At 33.9% G+C, this 23,671-nt stretch overlaps 1 protein-coding gene across 1 annotated transcript in view; it reads right to left on the reverse strand.

Annotated features, from left to right (window-relative positions):
- Nucleotides 1–4,289: 4,289 nt before the first annotated feature.
- Nucleotides 4,290–23,671, reverse strand: part of LOC142231094 (uncharacterized) — a 29,411-nt gene continuing 10,029 nt past the window's right edge. The window contains exons 2-4 of the mRNA XM_075301712.1: nt 10,825–11,850; nt 4,619–4,700; nt 4,290–4,365 (exon numbers count right to left, since the gene is read on the reverse strand). Of these exons, the coding sequence (XP_075157827.1) occupies nt 4,290–4,365; nt 4,619–4,700; nt 10,825–11,850 (1,184 nt within the window). The remainder of the gene's footprint in view (nt 4,366–4,618; nt 4,701–10,824; nt 11,851–23,671) is intronic.

Below are 23,671 nucleotides of genomic sequence, written 5' to 3' on the forward strand. Positions count from 1 at the left end.
GCCCATTTTAAAAAAAGAGGAAATCATTTAATTAGTGTGGGTAATAAATCCAAAATTGTAAAAATCGAGCAGTATTCTTATGTAAGAGCTAGTAAAGGGTAGTTAAATTGTAAGGGGCGATGTTGAATGTGAACCACACTAAACGCCAAGTTTTTTTCCGAATTTTGTTTGACATTTCTCTATTTCAGACATACTCAATTCGAATCATGGACGTCGTGACTGGGCAGAATGGTTCCAAGAAATGGCAACAGTGGATGATCAATTTTAGAAGAAAATCATCTCTCAGTGAGGAGGCACATTTTCACCTCAGTGGATTCGTCAATAAACAGAATTGTCGCATTTGGGCGAATGAGAATCCAAGAGTGATTGTCGAAAAACCAATGCACCCACAAAGAGTGACTGTTTGGTGCGGTTTATGGGCTGGCGGCATCATCGGGCCGTATTTTTGCAAAATGAGGCCGGTCAAGCAGTTACTGTGAATGGTGTTCGCTATCGTGAGATGATAACGAACTTTTTATGGCCCGAATTGGAAGATATGGATGTGGACGATATGTGGTTTCAGCAGGACGGTGCCACTTACCACACAGCTAACGAAACAATGGCTCGTTTGCGCAACAAATTCAATGGCCGTGTTATCTCACGTAATGGCGATGTCACTTGGCCGCCAAGATCATGTGATTTGACAGCGTTGGACTTTTTTCTTTGGGGTTATTTGAAAGAAAAGGTGTACGTCGATAAGCCAGCAACAATTCAAGAGCTAAATGATGAGATAATTCGGCACATTAACGGCATAGAACCTCCATTATGCCTCAGCGTCATCTGGACCATCGGATGAAGGTGTGCCACCGAGGTCGCGGCGCCCATTTGGCCGATATTTTGTTCCATACATAATTGAGTAATACCAATATATCATAATAAAATAAAATTACAATAATTTCCAAAATAGTTTGTGTTTTATTCAAAATCAACATCGGCCCTTGAAATTTTAACCACCCTTTAAGTATAAATACGATCACTAGCCGATCGTCAAAATTTGAAATTTGAGTAACATTGGTTGATAAATAAGAGTATTATGGCCAAATTTGGGAAAATCGTGCGATGCATATATATGGAACCTATATCTAAATCTGAACCCATTTCGATGCAATTGTGCACACACAGTTAGTATTAGAGAGGACTGGATCTAGCCGACTTTGCTTAAGATCTGTTACTAAATAAGGATTATATAGTCAAATTTGGGAAAATCGGGCTATACATATATATGGAAGCTATATCTAAATCTGAACCGATTTCGATAGAATTTTGTCCATATAGTTAGTGCTATAGAAGATTACATTTAACCAATTTTTAGTACTATCGGTTGATAAATAAGGTTTTTATAGCCAAATTTGGAAAAATCGGGCGATACATATATATGGGAGCTATAGCTAAATTTGAACCAATTTGGATAAAATTTTGCACACTTGAAGAGTGATGAAGAAGATTTTTTTGCCAAATTTGGTGGCGATCCGTTTGTAAAAAAACGCAATGTGACCCCATTTGTCGAAATCGGGCGATACATATATATGGGAGCTATATCTAAATTTAATCCGCTTTCTTCCAAATTAAATAGCGTTCGTCCTTGTGCAAAAAAACCACCCTGTACTAAATTTCATCAAAATCGGTTAATAATTGCGACCGGAAGCATGTGAATAACAAATCCATGGACAGACGGACGGACGGATGGACACCAAGCATTAGATCAACTCAGGATGTGGTTCTGAGTCGATCGGTATATATTTGATGGGGTCACATTTTTTGGCAGATCAAAGTTTTTATACCCAGACCACTATGTGCTTTAGGATATAAATAGTTTGTTAACTCTTTGAATATTACTTTAAGTTGCCATGTTTTTGTCTCTTTAAAGCCTTAAGGCGCTAAGACCTCAAAATGTACATAATGTGAATTAAAATATGAAAAAAATGAATTAAAAACAAGTATATACGGCCGTAAGTTCGGCCAGGCCGAAGCTTATGTACCCTCCACCATAGATTGCGTAGAAACTTCTACTGAAGACTATCATCCACAATCGAATTACTTGGGTTGCGGTAACACTTGCCGATGGCAAGGGATCTTAAAACTTCCTAACACCGTAATATATACCACATAGTCCATACGTGGTATATATTAAACTAAAAAAGGCCGATTAAATACGTATATAAATAAGTTTTATGTTTCTATAGAAATACAATTTTGACAAAATAAAATTTTGACAAAATAAAATGTTGACAAAATAAAATTTTGACAACATTTTCTATAGAAGTAAAATTTGGAAAAAATTTTCTATAGAAATAAAATTTGGATAACATTTTCTATAGAAATAAAATTCTGACAAAATTTTCTTTAGAAATAAAATTTTGACAACATTTTCTATAGAAATTAAATGTTGACAAAATGTTGTATAGAAATAAAATTTTTGACAAAATTTTCTATAGAAATAAAATTTTGACAATATTTTCTATAGAAATAATATTTGACAATGTTTTCTATAAAAATAAAATTTTGGTAGATTATTTTTGGCTCGAGTGGCAACCATGATTATGAACCGATAAGGACCAATTTTTGTGTGATTGGGGATCGCCTATATATAACTATAAACCGATATGGACCAATTTTGGCATGGTTATTAGCGGCCTTATACTAACACCACGTTGCAAATTTCAACCGGATCGGATGAATTTTGCTCCTCTAAGAAGCTCCGGAGATCAAATCTGGGGAACGGTTTATATGGGGGCTATATATAATTATGGACCGATATGGACCAACTCTTGCATGGTTGTTACTTACACCACGTACCCAATTTCAACCGGATCGGATGAATTTTGCTCCTCTAAGAGGCTCCGGAGGTCAAATCTGGGGATCGGCTTATATGGGGGCTATATATAATTATGGACTGATATGGACCAATTTTGGCATGGTTGTTAAAGATAATATACTAACACCACCGACCAAATTTCAATCGGATCGGATGACTTTTGCTCCTCTAAGAGGCTCCGGAGGTCAAATCTGGGGATCGGTTTATATGGGGCTATATATAATTATGGGCCGATGTTGACCAATTTTTGCATGGTCATTAGAGAACACATACCAATACCATGTACCAAATTTCAGCCGGATCGGATGAAATTTGCTTCTCTTAGAGGCTCCGCAAGCCAAATCGGGGGATCGGTTTATATGGGGGCTATATATAATTATCGACCGATATGGATCAATTTTTGTATGGTTGTTAAAGATCATATACTAACACCATGTACCAAATTTCAGCCTGATCGGATGAAATTTGCTTCTCTTAGAGCAATCGCAAGCCAAATTTGGGGGTCCGTTTATATGGGGGCTATACGTAACAGTGAACCGATATGGATCAATTTTTGCACGGTTGTTAGAGACCATATACTAACACCATGTACCAAATTTCAGCCGGATCGGATGAAATTTGCCTCTCTTAGAGCAATCGCAAGCCAAATTTGGGGGTCCGTTTATATGGGGGCTATACGTAAAAGTGGACCGATATGGCCGATATGTTTCAAGAGGAAAAAGATTATGTTGACGGAGATAAAAAAACAAACCAAGATTTCTCCGTATATATGCGATGAAAGGAGAAATACCAAGAACGATAGAATATGCCTTTTATTCCAAATATCAATATGTTGACCAGCTTGGCTAATGCTTAGTGTAGCGAGATGTCTATATGTAGCCACAATGTGTGTACGGCTAATGCAATAGATAGCTATGTACGATATGATGTGTATGCTTTTATTTAACAAAACTTGCAAAGTAATGCGACAAACGAAAAAACAACGATTGAGAGATGCTTATGGCTAAGGTACAATTTATAGATTTTAAAGAGAGCTTTGGATACAGTTAATTGAAACATGAATTGATGATTGCTTATTAGCGATAATCGATTTTGATTACAATTATAACAATTAAAATACACAGAGAAAAATAAACAGATTATTGGTACATAAAGTCGTACATTTTTGAAATTATTTTATTAATCATATTAACCGGTCTCAGAACAGATTATTTTTGGATGGTGACCATGTAGCATGTTTATGGCAAAAATGTTCTTTTCTCGCCAAAAATAATATGCTTGCCGAAATCAGACACATAACCTCCGAGAAAATAACATGGTTGCGACAAACATGTTACATGGTCACCATTCAAAAATAACATTTTGCTCTTGAAACATGGTTGAGGTGATCATATTCCTTCTCTGGGTGTAGGCTAATAAAGAATCCGTTATATTATTACTTGTACTGAGGTATGTTAAATGTACTTCGTACAACAGCATTTTGAATAAGCATCACAGATGATAAATGTATTCTGTCGAATGTTTAAATATATTGACAACAATTTTATGATTTTAAATTTTATCATTTATGATTTATTTGAGTTTTGTTTTTTATCTTGCTTCTTATATTGATTTAAATTCTGAAATTATGAAATTCACTCATAGTATAATCTCTTTCAAACTTTTAATTCTAGAAATTGCAATTATTTCATTCCACCGTATACCTAACTACGAGTATGGCATCCACCAACGCTAAGAGTTACAAAATAATTTCACTAAACTTACCCTTGTTGACTTTGTGAATCACTCGATGCAATTGACTTGGATTGACTCTCGCTGCAACGCACTGTCTCAGTAATTAGGTAATCTGCAATTAGAATAAAATTGAGGCGGATTAAAACATTAGCTTCTTATTTGCAATTAATCGCTTTATTTTAAATGGAATTTTGAAGATAATGTTTAAGAGGTAGCTCAACAAGTTCAACATAACCAATATGGAGAAAAAGAGTAAATTGTTTAATAGCATTTTTATTGACATTAAAATCCTATGTAAGCAATAGCACAACTTTAAGCTTATTTGATAGTATTGTTTTTAATTACTTGTTGATTATTTTATTTGGTAACACAGAGCGAAGTTGTAAATAAGATACAAGTAAAAACGTAAGAGAGTAGAGAAGATGTGCAAAGAAAACTCTTTCTATAAATACAAAATACATGAGTCTTATGACAATTTAATGTTCAAGCTTTTTCTGTCTGTGAGCAGAGATCTAAATGTTGTTCTGAGATGGACCAAATTTCAACCTAAAAAAAACACACACAAATCGCCTCTCTATTTATTTATTATAATTAATAATTATAATAAACTCACGTTTAACACTCGAGTCAAAAATAATCTACCACAGTTTGAGAAAATTTTACAAGAAAACTAGTAAACAAAAAATCTTATTTTGCAAACTATTATTCCAATAGAAAATTTTGTCAAAATTGTATTTCTATAGAAAATTTTATTAAAAATTCTATTTCTATAGAAAAATTGGTCAAAATTTTATTTCTATAGAAAATTTTGTCAAAAATTTTATTTCTATAGAACATTTTTTCTAAAATCCATTTTTTTAATGTTAGTTGTATAGAAAATTTTATCAAGATTTTATTTCTATAGAAAATGTCATCAAAATTTTATTTCTCTGTAAAATTTTGTCAAAATATTATTTCTATATAAAATTTTGTCAAAGTGTTTTTTCTATAGAATTTTTTGTCAAAATTCTATTTCTATAAACAATTTTGTTTAAATTTTATTTTTATAGAAAATGTTATCAAAATTGTATTTCTATAGAAAATTTCGTCAAAGTTTTATTTGTATAGAAAATTTCGTCAAAGTTTTATTTGTATAGAACATTTTGTCAAAGTTTTATTTCTACAGGAAATTTTGTCAAAATATTTGTTCTATAGAAAATTTTGTCAAAATGTTTTTTCTATAGAAAATTTTGTCAAAATTTTTTCCCTATAGAAAATTTTGTCAAAATTTATTTCTACAGAAATTTTTGTCAAAATTTTGTTTCTATAGAAAATCTTGTCAAAATTTTAGTTCTATAGAAAATTTCGTCAAAATTTTAGTTCTATAGAAAATTTTGTAAAAATTTTATTTCTGTAGAAAATTTTGTCAACATTTTATTTCTATAGAAAATTTTGTCAAAATTTTAGTTCTATAGAAAATTTTGTCAAAATTTTATTTTTATAAGAAATTTTGTAAATTTTTTCTATAGAGATTTTTTCAAAACGTTATTTCTATAGAAAATTTTGTCAAAATTTTATTTTTATAGAAAAATTTTGTCAAAATTTTATTTCTATAGAAAATTTTGTACAAGTTTTACTTCTAAAAAAATTTTTGTCAAAATTTCTGTGCTATATGAAATTTTATCAAAATTTCTTTGCTTTAGGAAATTTTGTCAAAATTTCTTTGCTATGGAAATTTTGTAAAAATTTCTGTGCTATAGGAAATTTTATCAAAATCAAAATTTTTATGTCTATGGAAAATTTTGTCCAAATTTTATTTCTATAGAAAATTTTGTCAACATTTTTTTTCTATAGAAAAATTTGTCAAAAATTTATTTATATAGAAAATTTTGTCAAAATTATACTTCTATAGAAAATGTTGTCAAAAATTTTATTTCTATAGGAAATTTTGTCAAAAATTTATTTCTACACAAAATCTTTTCAAAAGATCATTTCTATAGATTTTTTTCAAAATTTTATTTTTATAGAAAATTTTGTTAAAATTTTATTTCAATATAAAATTTTGCCAAAATTTTATGTCTATATAAAATTTTGTCAAAGTTTTATTTTTATAGAACATTTTGTCAAAATTTTAATTTTATAGAATTTTTTGTCAAAATTATATTTCTATAATTTTTTTTTTTTAATTTTATTTGTATAGAAAATTTTATCAAAATTGTATTTCTATAGAAAATTTCGTCAAAGTTTTATTTATATAGAGCATTTTGTCAAAGTTTTATTTCTACGGGAAATTTTGTCAAAATATTTTTTCTATAGAAAATTTTGTCAACATTTTTTCTCTACAGAAAATTTTTATCAAAATTTTATTTCTATAAAAATTTTTGTCGAAATTTTGTTTCTATAGAAAATCTTGTCAAAAATTTATTTCTATAGAAAAATTTTGTCAAAATTTTAGTTCTATAGAAAATTTCGTCAAAATGTTATTTCTATAGAAAATTTTGTCAAAATTTTTGTTCTTTAGAAAATTTCCTCAATAGTTTATTTTTACAAGAAATTTTGTAAATTTTTTTTATAGAGATTTTTTTCAAAACGTTATTTCTATAGAAAATTTTGTCAAAATTTTATTTTTGTAGACAATTTTGTCAAAATTTTATTTCTATAGAAAATTTTGTCAAATTTTTACTTCTATAGAAATTTTTATCAAAATTTCTTTGCATTAGGAAATTTTTGTCAAAATTTCTGTGCTATAGAAAATTTTTGTCAAAATTTCTGTGCTATAGGAAATTTTATCGAAATTTCTTTACTTTAGGAAATTTTATCAAAATTTCTTTGCTATAGAAAGTTTTCTCAAAATTTCTGTGCTATAGGAAATTGTACAAATTTCATTTCTATAGGATATTTTGTCAAAATTTTATTTTCATAGAAAATTTGCGAAGTACCTCTTAGTTGAAGAGGAATATTTGGCAATATCTACCAAAACACCAAGAGTTCTACCAATCTACCAAACAGTAAATAATCTACCATATTTGGTAGAATTCTACCAACTGTGGCAACCATGCTCATTATACGGACACTAGCAACTAGCGGCTGTCGGCTGTCGGCTTAGAATAATTATGTAAACCTGACATAAGCCACACGCAGAGAAGGAATATGATCACCTCAACCATGTTTCAAGAGCAAAATGTTATTTTTGGATGGTGACCATGTAGCATGTTTATGGCAAAAATGTTCTTTTCTCGCCAAAAATAATATGCTTGCCGAAATCAGACACATAACCTCCGAGAAAATAACATGGTTGCGACAAACATGTTACATGGTCACCATTCAAAAATAACATTTTGCTCTTGAAACATGGTTGAGGTGATCATATTCCTTCTCTGGGTGCATAGAGCCTTACTTGGGTTCAACGACAATCGGTATTGGTTTTAAAAATCGGTTCAAATTTAGATAAGCTGTCATTAGGGGTTTTTTCCGGGAACGGGATAACGGGAATTCCCGTTAAATTGCTATTTTTCGCTCCCGCTTTCCCGGGAATGAAGTGCGGGAATTCCCGGGAAATTTTCTTTACAATGCTTTATGTATAATAGAGGGTTTTATATGGCAAATGACAGTTGAAATCGAGTTAAAGTGAATTTTGGAAGTGTGATGTGAATAACTATTTTACCAAGTCGTAGTAGTTGCCTTGAGGAGCATACATAGTCGTGGGTTATAATCCGGAATCCAATGGGCTCCCAATTGTTAAAAAGAAGTTTGCACTTCGTAATTATACCCTCCACCATAGGATGGGGGTATATTAAATTTGTCATTCCGTTTGTAACACATCGAAATATTGCTCTAAGACCCTATAAAGTATATATATATATATATATATATATATATATATATATATATATATATATATATATATATATATATATATATATATATATATATATATATATATATATATATATATATATATATATATATATATATATATATATATATATATATATATATATATATATATATATATATATATATATATATATATATTCTGGGTCGTGAAATTCTGAGTCGATCTGAGCATGTCCGTCCGTCCGTACGCTTGTTGCAATCACGCTAACTTCCGAACGAAACAAGCTATCGACTTGAAACTTGGCACAAGTAGTTGTTATTTATGTAGGTCGGACGGTATTGCAAATGGACCATATCGGTCCACTTTTACGTATAGCCCCCATACAAACGGATCCCCAAATAAGGCTTGCGATTGCTCTAAGAGAAGCAAATTTCATCCGATCCGGCTTAAATTTGGTACATGGTGTTAGTATATGGTCTCTAATGACCATGCATAAATTGGTCCACATCGGTCCATAATTATATATAGCCCCCAAAGAAACCGATTCCCCTATTTGGCTTGCGGATCCTCTAAGAGAAGCAAATTTCATCCGATCTGGCTGAAATTTGGTACATGGTGTTAGTATATGGTCTCTAATGACCATGCAAAAAATGGTCTACATCGGTCCATAATTATATATAGCCCCCATATAAACCGATCCCCAGATTTGATCTCCGGAGCCCCTTGGAAGAGCAAAAGTTATCCGATCCTGCTGAAATTTGGTACGTGGTGTTAGGTTAGGTTATGTGGCAGCCCGATGTATCAGGCTCACTTAGACTATTCAGTACATTGTGATACACAGTGGTGAACTTCTCTCTTATCACTGAATGCTGCCCGATTCCATGTTAAGCTCAATGACAAGGGATCTCCTTTTTATAGCCGAGTCAGAAAGGCGTTCCACATTGCAGTGAAACCACTTAGAGAAGCTTTGAAACCCTCAGAAATGTAACCAGCATTACTGAGGTGGGATAATCCACCGCTGAAAAACTGTTTGGTGTTCGGTCGTAGCAGGAATCGAACCCACGACCTTGTGTATGCAAGGCGGGCATGCTAACAATTGCACCACGGTGGCTCCTAACGTGGTGTTAGTATATAGTCTCCGACAACCATGCAGGAATTGGTCCATATCGGACGATAATTAGATATAGCCCCCATATAAACCGATCACCAGATTTGACCTCCGGAGCCTCTTCGAAGACCAAAAATCATTTGATTCAGTTGAAATTTGGTACGTGGTGTTAATATATAGCCTCAAACACCCATGTAAAAATTAGTCGAAATCGGTCCATAGTTATATATAGCCCCCATATAAACCGATCCCCATATTTGACTTCCGGAGCCTCTTCCAGGAGCAAAATTTATCCGATCCGGTTGAAGTTTTGTACGTGGTGTTAGTATATGGTCTCTATCAAACATGCAAGAATTGGTTCATATCGATTCATATCCGTAATTATATATAGCCCCCATATAAACCGATCCCCAGATTTGACCTCCGGTGCCTTTTGGAAAAGCAAAATTCATCCGATCTGGTTGAAATTTGGTACGTGATGGTAGTATATGATATTTAACAGCCATGTCAAAAGTGGTCCATATCAGTCCATAATCATATATAGCCCCCATATAAACCGATCCTGAGATTTGGTTTTGGAGCCTCTTGGAGGAGCAAATTTCATCCGAGTCAGTTGAAATTTGGTACATTGTGCTAGTATGTGGCCGTTAACAACTATGTCTATCTAGGTCCATATCGATCTACAGTTATATATAGAACTCAGATAAATCGATCCCCAATCACACAAAAATTGGTCCATATCAAGTTCATAATTGTATATAGCCCCCATATAAGCGTCCGCATATTTCAATTCTGGCTCTTTACCACGTATGGACTAACTCACAATTTAGAAAACGATGTTAAGAAGTTTTAAGATATCACAACCCAAGAAATTCGATTGTGGATGACAGTCGTTAGTGCAAGTTTCTATGCAATCCATGGTGGAGGGTACATAAGATTCGGCCTGACCGAATTTACGGCCGTATATACTTGTTTTAAAATTGTTTATACAGTCCACATCCAAATATTTTCGAACACTATTTGGAAAAGTTTGAAAGCTATTGTAAACATCACCATCAAATAAGTTTGTACAGTACACAATGGTCCAAATACAAATATTTTGGAACTTTCGTTGAAACAGTTTGAAAGCTATTGTAAGCATCACACTCACTAACTCTCATAGTAGATAACAGTAAATATTCAACAGCAAAATCGTTAATGTTAAATTCTTGTACTGGTACTGGTCAGCTTTAGAAATAACATCCAAAGCTTTTTAAAACATCCCACTCCTGCTACATGTACTAAAAGCTCGCAAAACCTGTAAAAACTTACCATTTTGATGCTGTTGCTGTAGTTGTGTCGTTGGTATAAATTCCTCGTGTTTTTGGTCCCCCTTTTCTTCATATTTGAGCTTGTACTCCGAATGCTTTCGCAGTGACAACAACAGAGATTGTGTACGCGGTGGAATCTCTGGTGGCGCTGGTTCTGGTGGTGGTTCTTTTTCACCATCATCACCACATATAATGTGTAGTTCACTCATGCCTACGCCAGATGTCGCACCATCTAAACCATTTTCACCACAAATGTTATTAGCAGTACCATTAGCTTCATTAATATCAGAGACATTTGAACTGTCTATTTGTGATTCAGAATACTCTCTTAGTTCCATTTGAAGTTGTTGCAATTTAAGTTTTTCACGTTCACTACGTAAGGCTGCATTATTCAGTGTTGCATTGCTATTCGAAGATGTTGCACTGCTCGATGAAGTCATGCCACTTGTACGACCATTTGTACTACGACCGTTTTTGGAACGTTGCGAACGCGTTGCGCCATTTAAATTTTCACGAACTTGTGCACTTAACCCGTTCGCCGCCGCGTTCATGGTAGTTTCCGGATGTAAATAAGACGTATTTAAGACCGACGATGTGTTATTTATTGTGGCATATTCGGGTACATTTGTCAAATTGTCCAAAATTGCCGAACTACCCGAAAACGATATACGATCGCTTATTGAATCCGAATTCGATTGCGAATCATATTTGGAGTTGAGAAATGGATTTGTACTTCGTGTTGTTGTGGGCATGAATCCCAAATTGGCATTACTCAGGAATTTATTGTTGGCAGTTGTCAAAGCCGAGGCTGACGTTGTGGGCGTTTGTGAATTGGCAGTCTGTGAATGTTTTAGGGGCGAACAAAGTTCGGTACTCTGTTGTTCGTGTTCGAGTTGCAGTTGTTGAAAATACGATTGACTGCCGATGGTGGCATTTGTTAGCTCTCGATTTGTTGACGATGGATACTCGTTCAGTCTTGAAGATAAATGCTCGTCGTGCTCAAAATCAGAATTATATCGATCCATATCTAGAAATACAGTAACATAAAATAAAAGAGAATTAATATTTAATGTTGATTAAATTATTTAGAATGTAATATAGAAATTAGAGGTGTACGCGTGAGTGAAATTTCATTCACATTCACGAAGCAAAATGTTTATTCACGCACGATACGTGTGGTAACCATTCACACTCACGCGCATTCACGAAATGAAAACGAGTACTTACGCACGAACTACTCTCAAAGACTCACGCTCCCGCACTATTCACAACAAATAGCATGAATCACGACAAATTCACGAGACTTACGACATTTTCCAACCGGGAAAGGTAAAGAAATTCATGAATGGAATATAGTTCGACAGCTTAATTAATTTCAGTTAACATACGAGTAAGAATTAAATCCTAATTTTTTTCGTGAGCGTGATTTTACAGAAATTTTATTCACGCACATTCACGAGAGTTGCTCCAGATTTTATTCACGACTCACGTGTTTTACGTGTGAACCAAGCGTGTCACGACAATTTCGTAACACGTGCACACCTCTAATAGAAATATTGAGCACGATTGAGAGATGTGTTACACCCTATGGAAATAAAATTTTGACAAAATTTTTTAAGAAATAAAATTTTGACAAAATTTTCTATAGAAATAATATTTTAACAAAATTTTCTATAGAAATAAAATTTTTACAAAATTTTCTATAGAAATAAATTTTGACAAAATCTTCCATAGAAATAAAACTTCTACAAACTTTTCTATAGAAATAAAATATTGACAAAATTTTGTGTAGAAATAAATTTTGACAAAATTTTCTATAGAAATAAAATATTGACAAAATTTTCCAGAGAAATAAGATTTTGGTAAAATTTTCCAGAGAAATAAGATTTTGGCAAAATTTTCTATAGAAATAAAATTTTGACAACATTTCCAATAGAAATAAAATTTTGACAAAATTTTCGATAGAAATAAAATTTTAACAGAATTTTCTATAGAAATAAGATTTTGACAAAATTGTCTATAGAAGTTTTTTTTGTTTGGTAGTTTTTTGGTAGAATTTTCTCCAAATCTTGGTAGATTATTTTTGGTACGAGTGGCAGCCATTATCGGAGGGCAATAATATAATTATGGACCGATATGGACCAATTTATGCATGGTCGGTAAAGACCATTAACTTATATCACGTACCAAATTTCATCCGGATCGGAAAAATTTTGCTCCTACAAGAGGCTCCGTAAGCCAAATCTGGGAATCCGTTTATATGGGGGCTATATATAATTATGAACCGATATGGACCAATTTTTGCATGGCTGTTGGAGACAATATACTAACACCACGTACCAAGTTTCAATCGGATCGCATAACTTTTGCTCATCTAAGAGGGTCCGGAAGTCAAATCTGGGGATCGGTTTATATGGGGGCTATATGCATGGTTGTTAGAGAACATATACCAACACCATGTACCAAATTTCAGCCGGATCGGATGAAATTTGCTTCTCTTAGAGGCTCCCCAAGCCAAATCGGGGGATCGGTTTATATGGGTGCTATATATAATTATGGACCGATATGGACCAATTTTGGCATGGTTGTTAGAGACAATATACTAACACCACGTACCAAATTTCAATCGGATCGCATAACTTTTGCTCATCTAAGAGGCTCTGCAAGCCAAATCGGGGGATCGGTTTATATGGGGGCTATATATAATTATGGACCAATATGGACACATTTTTGAATGGTTGTTAAAGACCATATACTTACACCATGTACCAAATTTCAGCCGGATGGGATGAAATTTGCTTCTCTTAGAGCAATCCCAAGCCAAATTTGGGGGTCCGTGTATATGGGGGGTATACGTAAAAGTGGACCGATATGGACCAATTTCTGCATGGTTGTTAGAGACCATATACTAACACCATGTACCGAATTTTAGCCGGATTGGATGAAATTTGCTTCTCTTAGAGCAATCGCAAGCCAAATTGGGGGGTCCGTTTATATGGGGGCTATACGTAAAAGTGGACCGATATGGCCCATTTGCAATACCATCCGACCTACATCAATAACAACTACTTGTGCCAAGTTTCAAGTCGATAGCTTGTTTCGTTCGGAAGTTAGTGTGATTTCAACAGACGGACGAACGGACGGACATGCTCAGATCGACTCAGAATTTCACCACGACCCAGAATATATATACTTTATGGGGTCTTAGAGCAATATTTCGATGTGTTACAAACGGAATGACAAAGGTAATATACCCCCATCCTATGGTGGAGGGTATAACAAGTATATACGGCCGATATTAAAAAAATTTTTGTGTTATTAGGGATCGGTTTATATGGGGCTATATGTAACTATAGACCGATACTATACCATACTATCGGATGAATTTTGCTCCTCCGAGAGGTTTCGGAGGCACGGTTACCACAGTTGGTAGAACTCTACCAATGATGGTAGTTTTTTGCTGTTTGGTAGATTGATAGAATTCTTGATGTTTCGGTAGATTTTGCCAAATTTTCTTTTCTATAGAAATAAAATTTTGACAAAATCTTCTATAAAAATAAAACTTCGACAAAACTTTTCTATAGAAATAAAATTTTGCCAAATTTTCCAGAGAAATAAGATTTTGCCAAAATTTTCTATAGAAATAAAATTTTGACAAAATTTTCTATAGAAAAAATAGTTTCTATAGAAATAAAATTTTGACAAAATTTTCTATAGAAATGAAATGTTGACAAAATTTTCTTTAAAAATAAAATTTTGCCAAAATTTTCTAGAGAAATAAGATTTTGACAAAATTTTCTATAGAAGTTTTTTTTTTGTTTTGTAGTTATGTGGTAGAATTTTCATCAAATCTTGGTAGATTATTTTTGGTACGAGTGAAATAGAAACAAGTATATACGGCCGTAAGTTCGGCCAGGCCGAAGCTTATGTACCCTCCATCATGGATTGCGTAGAAACTTCTTCTAAACACTGCCATCCACAATCGAATTACTTAAGTTGCGGCAACGCTTGCCGATGGCAAGGTATCTTAAAACCTCCTAACACCATCTTCAAAATTTTATGTAAGTCCATACGTGGTATATATTAAATCAAAAAAGATCGAACCAATACGTATATAATTCAGTTTGACAAAGTAGACATACAATTTTGACAAAATTTTGTACAGAAATAAAATTTTAACAAAATTTTCTATAGAAATAAAATTTTCACAAAATTTTCTATAGAAATAAACTGTTGACAAAATTTTCTATAGAAATAAAATCTTGGTAGATTATTGTTGGCTCGAGTGGCAACCATGATTATGAACCGATATGGACCAATTTTTGTGTGATTGGACCAATTTTGGCACGCAAGCCAAATCTGGGGATCGGTTTATACGGAGGCTATATATAATTATGAACCGATGTGGACCAATTTGCATGGTTGTTAGAGACCATATACCAACACCATGTACCAAATTTCAACCGGATCGGATGAAATATGCTTCTGTTAGAGGCTCCACAAGCCAAATCTGAGGGTCCCTTTATATGGGGGCTATACGTAAAAGTAGACCGATATGTCCCATTTTCAATACCATCCGACCTACAGCGATAACAACTACTTGTGCCAAGTTTCAAGTCGATAGCTTGTTTCGTTCGGAAGTTAGCGTGATTTAAACAGACGGACGGACGGACGGACGGACATGCTTAGATCGACTCAGAATTTCACCACGACCTAGAATATATATACTTTATGGGGTCTTAGAGCAATATTTCGATGTGTAACAAACGGAATGACAAAGTTAATATACCCCCATCCTATGATGGAGGGTATAAAAAATGTTGATACAAAATTTTGGTACGAGTGAAATAGAAACAAATTTGGACAAAAAAATAAAATTTTGAGAAAATTTTTTGTAGAAATAAAATTTTGACAAAATTTTCTATAGAAATAAAGTTTCGACAAAATTTGCTATAGAAATAAAACTTTGACAAAAATTTCTATAGAAATGAAATTTTGATAAAATTTTCTATAGGAATAAACTTTGACAAAATCTTCCATAGAAATAAAACTTCGACAAACTTTTCTATAGAAATAAAATTTTGACAAAATTTTCTATGGAAATAAATTTTGACAAAATTTTCTATAGAAATAAAATTTTGACAAAATTTTCTATAGAAATAAAATGTTGGCAAAATGTTCTTTAGAAATAAAATTTTGCCAAAATTTTCTATAGAAATAATATTGTGACAAAATTTCCTATGGAAGTTTTTTTTTGTGTTTGGTAGTTTTTTGGTAGAATTTTCTTCAAATCTTGATAGATTATTTTTGGTACGAGTGGCAACCGTGATCGGAGGTCAAATCTGGGGATCGGTTTATATGGGGACTATATATAATTATGGACCGATATGAACCAATTTTTGCATGGTTGGTAGAGATCATTAATTTATACCACGTACCAAATTTCAAGCCGATCGGCTAAATTTTGCTCCTACAAGAGGTTTCGCAAGCCAAATCTGGGGATCGGTTTATATGGGGGCTATATATAATTATGAACCGATATGGACCAATTTTTGCATGGCTGTTGGAGACCATACACTACCATATGTAACACATTTCAACCGGATCGGATGAATTGTGCTCCTCCAAGAGGCTCCGCAAGCCAAATATGGGGGTCGGTTTATGTGGGGGCTATACGTAAAAGTGGTCCGATATAGCCCATTTGCAATACTAAACGACCTACATAAATAACAACTACTTATGCCAAGTTTAAAGTCAATAGCTTGTTTTGTTTGGAAGTTAGCGTGATTTCAACAGACGGACGGACGGACATGCATACATCGACTCAGAGTTTCACCACAACCCAGAATATATATACTTTATGGGGTCTTAGAGCAATATTTCGATGTGTTACAAATGGAATGACAAACTTAATATACTCCCCCACCCTATGGTGGAGGGTATAAAAAGCATGTCCTTTTCCAAAGTCTTTATACGAATGATCATTTTGGCCTACTTGATTCTTGGAAACAAATTTTAATGGAAACGTTTTTTAACTTTTCTCTTCATGTTCTATAAAAGTACTTTAGAAACGTATTAACGACAATATAAATTTCCAAATTCAGACAAGATATTATGCCCTGTTACAAGTACAAAAAGTCTTTAAATTAATGCTATGAAAACCATCTCCTATTTTTAAACGCTTTTTTGCTTTGTAGTCAAAATACGAAAATTCAACAAACTTAAAGACGATTTCATTAATTTTGAAGAATTTTTCAGAATTATTAAAGCCAAGATGACAATGGTCAAACAAAATTTTCTTTGGCGTGAAGATATCCAGTTTTAAGGCTAATTATAAAGACAAAACAACTTCATTGAAAAGTTGATCCAGTGGACAACGACAACTTTACATCAGAGAAATAAGTATTCTATACTAAATAAGCAAAATTCGCATAAGTATTTACGTGAAATCTATGGCCTCGCGATAATATATCTTTCGACATTGTTGTTTTTATTCGGTTTGTTTGAAATTCGAAATCTGGACGTATTTTGTTTGCACCAATAAAATTCTCAATTAGGTACTTATCAGTCCATATTGTGGTATTGCCCCTATATAGCCCAATCTACTGATTTGACTTCTTGAGTATATATGAACCGAAGTGTTTATTCGATTTGTATGAAATTTGAATCTAACGTCATCCACATTAGAATTACTTGCGTTGTGGTAACAGTTACCGATGGAAAAACTTCTAAACTGCTCTGGGAAATAAGCTCCAAGAATTAAGGCGACACACTGGCAATGAAATAAATACTCAAACTTTTATATTGATAAATTTGGGAGCGTTTTATACCCTCCACCATAGGATGGGAGTATATTAACTTTGTCATTCCGTTTGTAACACATCGAAATATTGCTCTAAGACCCCAAAAAGTATATATATTCTGGGTCGTGGTGAAATTCTGAGTCGATGTGAGCATGTCCGTCCGTCCGTCCGTCTGTTGAAATCACCCTAACTTCCGAACGAAACAAGCTATCGACTTGAAACATGGCACAAGTAGTTGTTATTGATGTAGCAAATGGGCCATATCGGTCCACTTTTACGTATAGCCCACATATAAACGGACCCCCAAATTTGGCTTGCCGACCCTCTAAGAGAAGCAAATTTCATCCGATCCGGTTGAAATTTTGTACATTGTGTTAGTATATGGTCTCTAATAACCACGCAAAAATTGGTCCACATCGGTCCATAATTATATATAGCCCCCATATAAACCGATCCCCCGATCTGGCTTGCCGAGCCTCTAAATGAAGCAAATTGCATCCGATCCGGCTGAAATTTGGTACATGGTGTTGGTATATGGTCTCTAACAACCATCCAAAAATTGGTTCACATCGGTCCATAATTATATATAGCCCCCATATAAACCTATCCCCAGATTTGGCTTGCGGAGCCTCTAAGAGAAGCAAATTTCATCCGATCCGGTTGAAATTAGGTACATGGTGTCAGCATATGATCTCTAACAACCATTCAAAATTTGGTCCACATCGGTCCATAATTATATATAGCACCCATATAAACCGATTCTCCGATTTGGTTTCCGCAGCCTCCAATAGAAGAAAATTTCATCCGATAAGGCTGAAATTTGGTACGTGGTGTAAGTATGTGGCCTCTAACAACTATGCAAAAATTGGTCCACATCGGTCCATAATTATATATAGCCCCATATAAACCAATCCCCCGATTTGGCTTGCCGAGCCTCTAAATGAAGCAAATTTCATCCGATAAGGCTGAAATTTGGTACGTGGTGTAAGTATGTGGTCTCTAACAACTATGCAAAAATTGGTCCACATCGGTCCATAATTATATATAGCCCCCATATAAACCGATCCCCCGATTTGGCTTGCCGAGGCTCTAAATGAAGCAAATTTCATCCGATCCGGTTCAAATTTGGTACATGGTGTCAGCATATGATCTCCAACAACCATTCAAAAATTAGTCCACATCGGTCCATAATTATATATAGCCCCCATATAAACCGATCCCTCGATTTGGCTTTCGGAGCTTTAAGAGAAGGAAATTTCATCCGATCCGGTTGAAATTTGGTGCATGGTGTTAATATATGGTCTCTAACAACCATGCAAAAATTGGTCCACATCGGTCCATATTTATATATAGCCCCCATATAAACCGATCACCAGATTTGACCTGCGGAGCCTCTAAGAGAAGCAAATTGCATCCGATCCGGTTGAAATTTGGTACATGGTGTTGGTATATGGTCTCTAACAGCCATGCAAAAATTGGTTCACATCGGTCCATAATAATATATAGCCCCCATATAAACCGATCCCCAGATTTGGCTTGCGGAGCCTCGTGGAAGAGCAAAATTCAACCGATTCGGTTAATGATATAATAATTTAGCTAAAATTTAGCTCAGAAAATTCGAACGAAAAGTAAGTTTGTTTGTAAGATAGTTTGTACAACTAATCTCATTACCATTCGATTAACTTCAAATTGATTTTATAATGGATAATTGTCCGCCGTCGAGTGAACAAATTTATGTCGGCTCAGCCGTCAAGCCGCCGTCGCCGAAGGCAAACATTTAGTGCCTGCCGCCGCCGACAAAAATGGGTCGGCTTCATTCTCTGAATTGTATATAGCCCATATATAAGCGACGCCCATATTTCAGTTCTGGCTCTCTACGTACCATGCAAAAGTCCTTTTCGATTCGTAATTATTTGTAGACTTACCTATACATACCTTTTTTGTCTAATATATACCACGTATGGTCTAATTCACAATTTAGAAAACGATGTTAAAAAGTTTCAAGATACAACAACCCAATTAATTCGATTGTGGATGACAGTCTTTCGTAGAAGTTTCTGCGCAATCCATGGTGGAGGGTACATAAGATTCGGTCTGGCCGAACTTACGGCCGTATATATTTGTTCCGTTTTGGGGTATTATATTAGGGGATTTATTTTACGAAGATCTTCTAAACGTTGTCTTATAAATTGTCCCTATGAAGTCTATTTTAAATAAAACAATATGTAAAATAGAAAGTCGGACAGGGCCGACTATATCATACCCTACGTACCTTACTATATTAGAGAATCCTATGTTTTTGTGGGGTATAATTGATATATGTGTTGGAGATAAACCTCTTTTTATACCCTCCACCATAGGATGTGGTGGAGGCTATAAAAAGGAATTCTGAGCCGATCTAGCGATTTCCGTTCGTCCGTCTGTGGAAATCACGCTAACTTCCGAAGGAAATAAACTATCGTCTTGAAACTTGGCACAAGTAGTGGTTATTGATGTAGGTCGGATGGTATTGCAAATGGGCCATATTGGACCGCTTTTACGTATAGCCCCCATAAATATAAATGGACCCCCAGATTTGGCTTGCGGAGCCTCTTAGAGAAGCAAATTTCATCCGATCTGGTTCAAATTGGGTACGTGGTGTTAGTACAGGGTTCCTTACATTGACGCTAAAATTGGTCCAACCAATGTTTACATGAATCTTAAAAGGAAAATGATAACACCATGAACAAAATTTCAAACGGATCGGGAAAAATTTTCTCTTCAAGACAGCTCCAGAAATCAAATCTGGGGATTGGTTTTTATGATAGCTGGTGTCGTTCGGAGGATAGAGTGATATAAAAGGACGGACGAACATAGCAAGATCGACTCAACCAACAACATATATCATATTTTTATACCCACCACCATAGAATGGTGACGGGGTATAAAAAGTTTGTCATTCCGTTTGTAACACATCGAAATATCAATTTCCGACTATATAAAGTATATATATTCTTGAGAAATTCTAAGACGATATAGCCATGTCCGTATGTCTGTCTGTTGTAATCAAACTGCAGTCTTCAATAATAAAGCAATCGTGCTGAAATTTCGCACAAACTCGTCGTTTGTCTGCAGGCAGGCAAGTTCGAAGATGGGCTATATCGGAACTCCCGATTTGGGGTCTTGGGCTTATAAAAACCTTAGTTTCTATCCAATTTGCCTTAAATTTGAAATCTAGAGGTATTTTATGACCACAAAGAGGTGTGCCAAAAATGGTAAGTATCGGTCCATGTTTTGGTATAGCCCCTATATAGACCGATCTCCCGATTATATTTCTAGAGCTTCTAGAATCGATAGGTTCTATCCAATTCGCCTGAAATTGGAAATCTAGAGGTATTTTAGCACCATAAAGAGGTGTGCCAATAATGGTGACTATCGGTTGATGTTTAGGTATAGCCCCCATATAGACCGATTTCCCGTTTTTACTTCTTGGGCTTCTAGAATCCGTAGTTATTATCCAATTTGGTTGAAATTTTAAATCTAGAGGTATTTTAGGACCATAAAGAGGTGTGCTAAAAATGGTGAGTATGGGTCCAGGTTTTGGTATATCCCCCATATAGACCGATCTCCCGATATGGGGTCTTGGGCTTATAGAATCCGTAGTTTTTATCCAATTTGCCTGAAATTGGAAATCTAGAGGTATTTTAGAACAATAAAGAGGTGTGCCGAAAATGGTGAGTATCGGTCCATGCTTTGGTATAGCCCCCATATAGACCGATGTTTATGATTCCTCTAAAACTCAAACAAATATAGTTCTTATAAATCCAGAATTTGATCTAGTCTTCATAGGTAAAATCTTTGAATTTAACTTCGGGACAGTACACTTTAAACTGATCTGCTTGTCATCAAATCCCCCTGAAATTTTCACAGGAAACTATAATATTTGATTCATGGTGGTGGGTATTTAAGACTCGGCCCGGCCGACCGTACTGCTTTATATACCTGTTTGGGATCATTAGATCGCAATTCTGATGTGTTGCAAACGGAATAACAAAGCCAGTTCAATGGTAGATGGTAAAAACGTATTTTAGGTTATTTTAGTCTTGATGTGGCTACCATATATCCAAGTCTTCCCATTTGATTTTCTGAGAAGCAAAAATTTTCAATAGTTTAAATTAAAAATTCGGAAGTATTTTAGAACCACAAAGAACTTTGCCGAATATAGCTTTTATCAATCTAAAAAGACCTGGAAGCCTGTGACATATTCCTTCTACATGGGTAATTTTATAAAAAATTGTATGTGTTAATTTGACACTTAAAATTTTGGGAACCATAAAATAGGTGAAGCTGAAAAGGTCCATAAAAAGCCATAATTTATGAAAACCAATTTTCCACTATTTTATATCAGTAGCAAAAATCGTAATATAAGTTTTAGTATAATCCGTTACGATGGGGTTATTTCTAGGAATATTGTATAGTGTGATCCATAGGGGTGGGTGTTAAGTTTCGGTTCCGCCGAACTTACGGCTGAATATACTTCTTTTTGTTGTATATACAACTTTTTGTTTGGTTAATTTCATTCACAACAGTTCTGAATATTTCCCAAAGTTTCAAACTCAATTAAATTGTTCACATTTGCAATGCCACAAAAAAACTAATTTTTACTGATATATAGTAATCCTTTAAATAAATTGCAAATAAAAACTCAACCCTAAAATCACCATAAAGCATAGCGAAGATTATCATGATGGTGTCATCACACCACTTTTCGTGGAAATAATAAAGGAAGAGAAAAATCTCAAAATGAAATTATTTTCATCACTCTTTTAATCTTTTGTGAAAATCCTCTTATCAGCAATACCGCTAATTGAAAAAAGAAACTGGAATTTGTCCACCAAACGATGGTATGAATGGTATGAGCAAATAGTAGCTGGTGTAATATAAAATGAGAAGACATAAATATGGAAAAAATCCATTCCCAGAGTCGAACAAAAAAGAACAAATACAACAGTGCCTCCAGCACATCTACCAATAAAGGAGGATAAGAGAATCATTTGTATATGTAAAGAAAATTTTAAGTGTTGAAATGGAAAAACTATCCTTAATATAAAGACTTATTATTCTGTATTTTGTTTAAGTCTTGTTAATATAAAAAATCTAACCTATGTTAATGTAAACAAGTAAGTAAAGTCTAAAGTCGGGCGGGGCCGACTATATTATACCCTTCACCATTATGTAGACAAAAATTTTTGTTACCATCTCAACTCCTTCAAATTTGTTGGGGTAATTATCAAGGTTTATATTCCCATGTACAAATAATTATATCTGAAACGATTTGGAGACAATTTTTTGTACTTCTACAAAATCACTAGAATTAAGAATTAAATCGGCTAACATCCTGGGATAAAACACAATATTAGTAAAAAAACAAGTATATACGGCCGTAAGTTCGGCCAGGCCGAAGCTTATGTACCCTCCACCATGGATTGCGTAGAAACTTCTACTGAAGACTGTCATCCACAATCGAATTACTTGGGTTGCGGTAACACTTGCCGATGGCAAGGTATCTTAAAACTTCCTAACACCGTCTTCTAAATTACAAGGTAGTCCATACGTAGTATATATTAAACTAAAAAAGACTGATTAAATACGTATATAATTAAGTTTAAAGTTTCTATAGAAATAAAATTTTGACAACATTTTCTATAGAAGTAAAATTTGGAAAAAATTTTCTATAGATATAAAATTTGGAAATAAAATTTGGAATTTCTATAGAAATAAAATTTTAACAAAATTTTCTATAGAAATAAAATTTTGACAAAATTTTCTATAGAAATAAAATTTTTACAAAATTTTCTATAGAAATAAAATTTTGACAAAATTTTCTATAGAAATAAAATTTTGACAAAATTTTCTATAGAAATAACATTTTGACAACGTTTTCCATAAAACTAAAATTTTGGTAGATTATTTTGGCTCGAGTGGCAACTATGAATATGAACCGATATGGACCAATTTTTGTGTGATTGGGGATCGGCTATATATAACTATAGACCTTTATGGACC

Source organism: Haematobia irritans, chromosome 3 (genome assembly GCF_050003625.1).
Source record: "Haematobia irritans isolate KBUSLIRL chromosome 3, ASM5000362v1, whole genome shotgun sequence".
NCBI classification, from domain to species: Eukaryota; Metazoa; Arthropoda; class Insecta; order Diptera; family Muscidae; genus Haematobia; species Haematobia irritans.